The sequence below is a fragment of the Penaeus vannamei genome, chromosome 40 (genome assembly GCF_042767895.1).
Source record: "Penaeus vannamei isolate JL-2024 chromosome 40, ASM4276789v1, whole genome shotgun sequence".
Taxonomy (NCBI): domain Eukaryota; kingdom Metazoa; phylum Arthropoda; class Malacostraca; order Decapoda; family Penaeidae; genus Penaeus; species Penaeus vannamei.
Genome location: NC_091588.1, coordinates 21,865,219 through 21,875,218, shown reverse-complemented (window position 1 = coordinate 21,875,218; position 10,000 = coordinate 21,865,219). Strand labels below are relative to the sequence as shown.

The following is a 10,000-nucleotide window of genomic DNA, read 5'->3' as shown; positions in this document are numbered from 1 at the left end:
ATAGAAAATAGGGGCGGTCACATATATTTCGATAACTGCGATAATGATGATTGTAATATTAGTAAATGAGTATGTTTTTTAAAATAACAACTGGGTTATTAAGGAGAATGATATTATGATCATAGTAATATTAACACCGATATTGATAATGATATTGATAACGGTGATTGTGATAATGATATTGATGATAATCTACATAATTATGACAAAAGTACTACTACTGATATTAATAAAAGTATAACAGATCTAGACAAAACCGTTGTCTAGACCATTGTCACAATACTCTGGCATTTATGATCATTGCCATGACAACTTTAATCAAACACATTTTTGCAGCATTTTTTTTTTACTAAGACCCCCACCCCCACCCCTCCCCCTCCAATACCTCTCCAGGATCCGATTAAGTTCAACGGGAGAGAGGGAGAGAGAGAGAGAGAGAGAGAGAGAGAGAGAGAGAGAGAGAGAGAGAGAGAGAGAGAGAGAGAGAGAGAGAGAGAGAGAGAGAGACTTGTAGAGAAAGATAAAAGGTGGAAGAAGAGATAAGATAAATAAAAAGAGTGAAAGTACGAGGTGAGAGGTTGTTCCTGTAGAGAGGAAGAGAGGGAAAACGGATAAATAGAGAGAGAGAGAGAGAGAGAGCTTAGAGGCTAGTTCTGTAGAGAGAAAGTGAAGGAGAATTTAGATGATTGGAGGAAGATAGGAGAGAGATAGAAATAGAAGTACGGTGGAGAGAGAGAGAGATGTGGGAGAGAAGAATAGAGGCACAAAGAAAGATATAAGTAAAGTGGATGAAGTGAGAAGGGAGATATAGGAATGGAGAGAGAGAGAGAGAGAGAGAGGAAAGATATAAGGATAAGTAGAATGAAGAGATAAATAAAAATATAACACATCTAAACTACCGTTGACACAGTACTCTTTGGCATTTATGACCATTGCCATGACCGCTTTAACCAAACACATTTTAACAGTAATTTTTTTTACTAAGACCCCCCACCCCCACCCCCACCCCACCCCCTCCAATCCTCTCCAGGATCCGAATTAGTTCAACGGGAGAGAGAGAGAGAGAGAGAGAGAGAGGTGAGAGACTTGTAGAGAGAGATAAAAGGTGGAAGAAGAGATAAGATAAACAAAAAGAGAGTGAGAGTACGAGGTGAGAGTCTGTTCCTGTCTAGAGGAAGAGAGGGAAAACGGATAAATAGGGAGAGAGAGAGAGAGAGGGCTTAGAGGCTAGTTCTGTAGAGAGAAAGTGAAGGGGAATTTAGATGATTGGAGGAAGATAGGAGAGAGAGATAGAAATAGAAGTAAGGTGGAGAGAGAGAGATGTGGGAGAGAAGAATAGAGACACAAAGAAAGATATAAGTAAAGTGGATGAAGTGAGAAGGGAGATATAGGAATGAAGAGAGAGAGAGAGGAAAGATATAAGGATAAGTAGAATGGAGAGAGAGGGATAAATGAAAATATAACACATCTAAACTACCTTTGACACAATACTTTTTGGCATTTATGACCATTGCCATGACCGCTTTAACCAAACACATTTTTGCAGCAATTTTTTTTACTAAGACCCCCACCCCACCCCCACCCCCACCCCCTCCAATACCTCTCCAGGATCCGATTAAGTTCAACGGGAGAGAGAGAGAGGGAGAGAGGTGAGAGATTTGTAGAGAGAGATAAAAGGCGGAAGAAGAGATAAGATAAATAAAAAGAGAGTGAGAGTACGAGGTGACAGGCTGTTCCTGTAGAGAGGAAGAGAGGGAAAACGGATAAATAGGGAGAGAGAGAGAGCCTAGAGGCTAGTTCTGTAGAGAGAAAGTGAAGGAGAATTTAGATGATTGGGGGAAGATAGGAGAGAGAGATAGAAATAGAAGTAAGGTGGAGGGAGAGAGATGTGGGAGAGAAGAATAGAGACACAAAGAAAGATATAAGTAAAGTGGATGAAGTGAGAAGGGAGATATAGGAATGAAGAGAGAGAGAGAGAGAGAAAAGATATAAGGATAAGTAGAATGGAGAGAGAGGGATAAATGAAAATACAACACATCAAAACTACCTTTGACACAATACTTTTTGGCATTTATGACCATTGCCATGACCGCTTTAATCAAACACATTTTTGCAGCAAATTATTTTTTTACTAAGACCCCCACCCCAACCCCCACCCCCACCCCCTCCAATACCTCTCCAGGATCCGATTAAGTTCAACGGGAGAGAGAGAGAGAGGTGAGAGACTTGTAGAGAGAGATAAAAGGCGGAAGAAGAGATAAGATAAATAAAAAGAGAGTGAGAGTACGAGGTAAGAGTCTGTTCCTGTAGAGAGGAAGAGAGGGAAAACGGATAAATAGGAAGAGAGAGAGAGAGAGAGCTGAGGGGCTAGTCCTGTAGAGAAAAAATGAAGGAGAATTTAGAGAGAGAGATGAGAGTCTTGTAGAAATAGATAGAAGTTTTAATTTTTGCAGCAATTTTATCACTAAGACCCCCCCCCCCTCCGATACCTCTCCAGGATCCGCTTAAGATCAACGGGGCTGCAGGTGAAATCGCTGACGGAGGCGCTGAAGGAAGGAGAGGTGGTCCTAGTGACGATCCCTGCGGAACACCACGACTCCCTCCCTCGCCACCTGCTCGCCGGCAAGATCGTGGTCGACGTCAGCAACAGGTGAGGCGCTTGGTGTGTGTGTGTGTGTGCCAATAATGATGTGATTATAGGAATAATAATGACAATGCCGATAACAATAATGATGATAATAATGATAGTGGTTATTGGAATGATACTGATACTCATAACAGTAATGATGATGGTGATAAAAATAATAGTAATAATAGCTATGGAGGGGCTATGTGTGTGTGTGTGTGTGTGCATGTGTATATGTGTGTGTGTAGAGGGGATGGGGTAGCGGTGTGCGAAGATATGTAGATATTGGAAATAAGTGTATACGTCTGTCTTTGTCTTGCATCAGTGATTGTAATTGTGTTGGTTTTAGTGTGTATGTATGTGTGTTTGCTTCGTTGTATATATGTATATAGACACATGAATACACATATGCATACATACCTACAATACATATAAAAAAAAAGACATGGGTGAACCATACACATACAAAGAACAATACATATAAATTATATATGAAATATACCCGGCTGTAACTCCTGTCTAAAAGCCCCCCCCCCCTCTCCGCCTGCAGACCCCCGGACAGCCCCCGTCGGGCCGAGAGCGTGGCAGAGCGCCTGCAGGAGTGCCTTCCGGAGAGCCACGTCGTCAAGGCCTTCAACACGCTGTCCGCCTTCGCCCTCCAGCAGGGGGACGTCAGGGGCAGCAAGGAGGTGAGGGAGAAGCAGGGAAGGTGAAGGGGAAGAAGCAGGGGGAACAGGGAGGTGAGGGAGAAGCAGGGAGGCAGGGGAGTTGAGGAGGAAGAAGCAGGGGGACTTCATGGGGAGCAGGGAGGTGAGGAGGAAGAAAGAGTGGGACGTCAGAGGCAGCAAGGAGATGAGGGAGAACAGAGGGACGCCAGGGGGAGCAGGGAGAAGCAGAGGGAGCAGGGGAGGTGAGGAGGGCTAGAAGGAAGAAAAGGAGAATGGAGAATGAATGAGAAAAGCAAGGAGGCGAGGAGGGAGATACAGGGAATGGAGGAGGAGCAGAAGAATGAATGATGAATAGGAGAAGCAAGGGTATGAGAAGGGTGAAGCAGGGAGGTAGATAATACGTATGAGGAGGTGCGGGGAATATGAGGGAGTTATTAGTGTGAGGAATAGCAGGAGGATAAGCCATGGATATGAGGAGGACCAGAAATGGGAGCAAAGTGATAAGAAAAGCAGGAAGGAAATGATCGCGAAAGGGAATGAGGCGAATAGGGAAATAGGAGGAAGAACAGAGAAATAGAATAATGCAAAAGAAAATATTAGAAGTAAAGATGAATAAGGAATAGGAGGAATACGAGAGAACAGAGAAATAGAATAATGGAAAAGAAAATATGAGAAGTAAAGATGAATAAGGAATAGGAGGGGGACGAGAGAAGTGGATAATTAATTATGAGGAAGGAACAGACAGGTGAGTGATGAAGCATAAATCTAATGAGGATTATGAGGATAAGAAGAAAGCGAGAAGAGAAATAATGAAGATGATGAAGAGGAGAATGATAATAAAAAACAGTGATAGCGATGTATTGGATTACCGGAGTATTGGATGAAGATGAGAATAAGGAGAGAAGAGAGATAATGATGAACTAAAGGAGCATGATAATAAGGAAAAAATAATGACGATGATTGATAGGAAGAACAAGTGATGCGAAAAGGTAATGTCACTAAAGCAACATGATAATGGAATGAACACGACGAAACCCATACTAAAAGAACATGAAAATGAGAACAAAAGAATAGAATGAACATGAATTGTGCAAAGCAATTGACCCTCATTGTAACATTTTCAAAGAAGAAATAATTACAGTTCAAAGATTATGCGAAGGTTTATATATATATATATATATATATATATATATATATATATATATATATATATATATACATATACATATATATATACAAGAGGCCGTAAAGGGCTACTATATATATATATATATATATATATATATATATATATATATATATATATATATATATATATATATATATATATATATATATATGAATATTGTGTGTGTGTGTTTGTAAGAAAATGAAACATTATTTCTTATATAGAAATACCAGTTTTCTTCTTTTTTTGTAGATAAACGGAATTATATATAAAAAAAAGTTAATCAATCTTAGTTGTATCCATCAAATTCATCAAACATTTTAGAAACATAGATGTGTGTGCGTGCGTGTACCATTTTAGGAATGTATGAAAATACAATTACCAACGACCATTTCATGCTGAGAATCCATGGATTAGATGATTATTTTAACAACGGGATTAATGCGTGCTTAGTTTTTTTCTCTTTATATATCTATCTGTTTATCTATCTGTTTTTTCTTTCTTGTTCATTTTTCAGTCTATCGGTTTATCTATGAGTCTCTCTTTCTTTTTTATTTATTCATTTATCCGTTTTCTCCAGATCCCAATTTTCATTTATCCATTTTTCCAGATCCCAATTTTCATTTATCCATTTTTTTCAGATCCCAATTTTCACTTATCCATTTTTTTTCAGATCCCAATTTTCATTTATCCATTTTTTTCAGATCCCAATTTTCACTTATCCATTTTTTTTCAGATCCCAATTTTCATTTATCCATTTTTCCAGATCCCAATTTTCATTTATCCATTTTTTTCAGATCCCAATTTTCACTTATCCATTTTTTTTCAGATCCCAATTTTCATTTATCCATTTTTTTTTCAGATCCCAATTAGCAGCGACAACGCCCGTGCTCGCCGCCTGGTGTCAGAGCTCGTGCGAAACATGGGTTTACATCCCGTAGACTTCGGCGCGTTGAGGGCGGCCCGTGAGATCGAAGAAATCCCGTTTTCTTTCTTCCGGGAATGGAAGGTGGCCGGCTACGTGGCTCTCGTCGTTTTCTTTCTGTTCTACTTGCTTTTGTTCATGAGGTGGGTGGGTGTTCTCATTTCTGTTTCTTTGGTTTTGTTGTATGTTCTGTTGATTTCCTTATCTTTTCGAGGTGATAGTTACCCCTATTACCTTGGTGGATCCAGAAATTGCATCAGTTACCCCTACCATCTTGACGGATCCAGAAAATGCATCAGTTACCCCTATTACCTTGGGAATAGGGGTAACTCATGCAATTTCAGGATCCGCATCATGACCGGAATTATTACCAACATTTAATGGCAACTACGCTAGGTTAAGACACACTTTTGGCAAGATAAATAATTAAAATCTGTTTATTACTAACCAACAAACTAACTAACCAACGCTACCAAAACATAACTTCCTTGGCGGAGGTAATAAGACATGTAAATAAAGATAGTAATGGGATGTTAATGATATGGTTAATGAAACTGATGCTGAAAATGATTCGTAATTATGATGGAAATAATGAAAATGAAAGCGATAATGATATAATAATAACGCTGATGATAATAATAATAATGGCGATGATGATGACAATAATAATAGTGATTATAGGAATGATAATGATACTGATAACAATAATGATAATGATAATAATAATGATAATAATAGTAATAATAATAGCAATAATGATAATGATAATAATAATGATAATAATAGTAATGATGGTAACAATAATGATAATAATAGTTTTCGTAATACTCATGACAAAAATAATATTGATAGGAATGATAAGTAATAATAAAGTTAACGATAGAGAAATCAACAAAGTGATAACGAAAACGACAAATTAATTTTTAAAAAGAAGTTATAAATAAAGTTACTGCTTATAAAAATCATTTGATAGCACGACAGCCCTAATAACAACAATGATAATGATAAACCCATTATTATTTCGACCATTTTCTTCATTAAAAAAAAAAAAAAAAAAAAAAAAAAAAAAAACAGGAGACAGATATGCCCGAATCTGGACAGTACGGACGGCTGGAATTGGAATCGATTCCAGACATTCCCGTTGAAGAATGGCATGCTGGCCTTCGCTCTCTCTGGAACCGTCATGTTGCTGCTCTGCTATGTGCCAGGTTGGTAAGAGGGGGGGGGGGAGAGGGAAGGGGTAAAGGAGGGAGGGGGAGGGGAGACGGAAGGGGGTTAGGGGGAGGGGAAAGGGGAAAGGGGGGGGAAGGGGTAAAGGAGGGAGGGGGAGGGGAAAGGGGGGGGAGAGGAAAGTGGAAAAGGAGGGTGGAGGGGGAGGATGGGAGTGGGACGGGTGAGGGAGTAGGTATGTATGTTGAGGGGGGGGGGATGTAAGGAGGTTTTGTGTGTTTGTTTGTGTGTGTGTTTATTTGTTTGTGTGTGTGTGTTTGTTTATGTGTGTGTGTGTGTATGTGTGCGTGTGTGTGTGTGTGTTTTGTCACGAATCAGTGCAGTTAATTTCCATATGTTGCCTAGAAATTTAGGGCTGCAATACCGATATTTTCTGCTGCACTGATTCGATAAAACTCGTAAAAATTCCAAAATCCAAAAATAGATATATTATCAAATGTGTTATTTACTTTTATCATTTCCTATTAATCGTCTTCCATAATCGTGAAATATTTATTCGTATGTATTCTAGTTCTTCTCCAGATTCTTGTAAGTTAATTGGAATTAATAAATAGATGTAGGAAAAAAAACAGTAGATTAATGTGTATGTTCCGAGCGTTTCGAAGCTTCATTCCCTTCACATCTCTCGGCGACTGCATCATAATTCGCACAACGAAATGAACACGCCACTTCTCCCTCTCTTTCACAGATACAGTCGCGATCAACATGTCAAACACGCTTCGAATCCCTTCTCGAACCCTCAAGGGATTTGACGTTGAATGTAGATGTTCCGAGGCGTTTTGGAGCTTCATTCCCTTCACGTCTCTCGGCGACTGCGCCATAATTCGCACAACGAAATAAACGCGCCATTCTTCCCTCTCTTTCACAGATACAGTCGCGATCAACATGTCAAACACGCTTCGAATCCCTTCTCGAACCCCTACGGAATTTGATGTTTAATGCACAGGTTACGAGCGTTTCTAGGCTTCATTCCCTTCACTTCTCTCGGCGACTGCACCATAATTCGCACAACGAAATGAGCACGCAATTCCTCCCTCTTTTTCAGTTACAATCGCGATCAATATGTCAAACACGCTTCGAATCCTTTCTCAAACCCCCAAGGAATTTGATGTTTAATGCATATGTTACGAGCGTTTCGAGGCTTCATTCCCTCCACTTCTCTCGGCGACTGCATCATAATTCGCACAACGAAATGAACACGCCACTCGTCCCTCTCTTTCACAGATACAGTCGCGATCAATATGTCAAACACGCTTCGAATCCCTTCTCGAACCCCCAAAGAATTTGACGTTTAATGTATATGTTACGAGCGTTTCGAGGCTTCATTCCCTTCACGTCTCTCGGCGACTACACCATAATTCGCATAACGAAATGAGCATGCAATTCCTTCCTCTTTTTCAGTTACAATCGCGATCAACATGTCAAACACGCTTCGAATCCCTTCTCGAACCCTCAAGGAATTTGACGTCTAATGTGTGTGTTTCGAGGCTTCATTCCCTTCCTTTCTCTCGGCGACTGCACCATAATTCGCACAACGCAATAAACACGCCATTTTTCCCTCTCTTTCAGGTACCATAGCGGGCTACCTGCAGCTGTACAGAGGCACCAAGTACTCCACGTTCCCCAGCTGGCTCGACAGGTGGCTGAAGTCTCGAAAACAGATGGGGCTGCTGGCGCTCTTCATGGGGTCTCTTCACGTGAGTTCAAGATGGCGATACGTGATATTTTTTCGTTTCATTTTCTCGGCGTAACAAGTTAATTTTTATAGATACAGTTTACTTGTTTCCCTCCTTTGTTTTACTACTATTTCAACCCTATTAATAAGATTATGAAATAGTAATGATATCAGTAATGATGAAGACGTTTTTAATGATTATGATCATAAAAATAATGATAATGTTACTGCAGTACTTACAACAGCTTTGGGTTATAGGGAAAGAAACATAACTAAAACAGTACTTGTAAATTATCAGTATAAGTAACATCAAAAAACGGAAATATTATCAGGGTATTATTTTTTTCAGGGTTGCATGGCTGTGTTTACTCAAATCGACGAAGGAATGGCCGAACCAGCGCGTTGGTCTCAGCAGCTCTTCATTGCCCTTGGTTTGTGGTTTTATATGTCATTTAATGTTTTATTATTTATTTATTTATTTATTTATTTATTTATTTAGTCTTTAAGTAACCTTAAATATTGATATCTTGTCCTGCGCTTTTTCTGGTTTTCTTTCACCTTTTTCTTCTCTCTCGCTCGCTCTGTCTGTCTGTCTTATGTCCCTGTTATATCCTATTCTCTCTCTCTCTCTCTCTCTCTCTCTCTCTCTCTCTCTCTCTCTCTCTCTCTCTCTCTCTCTCTCTCTCTCTCTCTCTCTCTCTCTCTCTCTCTTATTGTCTTATTTATGTCTCTATTAGTCTCACCATTCTCTCCCTTACTCTTCTCTCCCTCTCTCAATCTTTCTCCCCTTCATCCACCTCTCACCCTTTCTCTCTCTCTCTTCTAACCCCTTTTCCTCCTTCCAGGCATAGTCCTACTAGGAGTCCTGGGTGTGTTAGGCGTCTCCTCGCTTCCCTCCGTCTCAGCAGGACTCACCTGGAGGGAATTCAGCTTCCTACAGCGTTACTTGGGATGGGCTTCGGTCCTTCTTGTCACGGGTCACGCCTTCTTCAAGGGTTACACGAAGCTGCTCGTCCCGCGTTTCGAGTGTGTCGTTCTGGCGTCCGAAACACAGGTGAGTGATTCGAGACGTTTCGCTCTCACAGTTCGGGGATGGGTGAAGGGTTGATTAGTGATTGGATAGTCGTAAGGGTTGTTTTAGATGGATTGATGAAAAGGATATGATATTCTTTTTCCCCTGAGTTTAGCTGTTACGTATTCGTCGTTCTGCGTCTGAGACAGATAACGAAACAAGTGATTCGAGACGTTTCGCTTTCACAGTTTGGAAAGGTTGAAGGGTTAACTAGTGATTGGATAGTCGTAAGGGTTGTTCTAGATGGATTGATGAATAGTATATTGAAATGTAAATATGATATCCGTTTTCCCGAGTTTTGTTGTTACGTATTTGTCCTTCTGCGTCTGAAACAGATAACGAAACAAGTGATTCGAGACCGGTTTCACTTGTTCACATTTTAGGTTTGAATGGTTGACTTGGATTGGTATTTGGGGTAAATGATCGATTTGTGGATTGAAGGCATATGCAAAAGTTTATTTCATACCCATCACTCTAGTCATCTGGAGAAAGAGAATGTTAAGCCGAAGCGTTACATTTTCATTTTTTCTGTTGTCCGAATTACAAGTAAACAAACGAGGTAGACATAGAGAGAAGAGATATCGAGTGAATAATGGATTTTATTGTGAACAGAATAGAAAAATAATATCCGTCTTT

At 40.0% G+C, this 10,000-nt stretch overlaps 1 protein-coding gene across 3 annotated transcripts in view; it reads left to right on the top strand.

Annotated features, from left to right (window-relative positions):
* Nucleotides 1-10,000, top strand: part of LOC113809594 (metalloreductase STEAP3) — a 21,823-nt gene that overhangs the window by 5,332 nt on the left and 6,491 nt on the right. For all 3 annotated transcript variants that reach the window (XM_070117339.1, XM_070117338.1, XM_070117337.1), the window contains 7 exons: nucleotides 2,498-2,650; nucleotides 3,177-3,315; nucleotides 5,325-5,530; nucleotides 6,462-6,595; nucleotides 8,187-8,314; nucleotides 8,642-8,723; nucleotides 9,138-9,346. In XM_070117339.1, coding sequence (XP_069973440.1) covers nucleotides 2,498-2,650; nucleotides 3,177-3,315; nucleotides 5,325-5,530; nucleotides 6,462-6,595; nucleotides 8,187-8,314; nucleotides 8,642-8,723; nucleotides 9,138-9,346 — 1,051 coding nt within the window. The remainder of the gene's footprint in view (nucleotides 1-2,497; nucleotides 2,651-3,176; nucleotides 3,316-5,324; nucleotides 5,531-6,461; nucleotides 6,596-8,186; nucleotides 8,315-8,641; nucleotides 8,724-9,137; nucleotides 9,347-10,000) is intronic.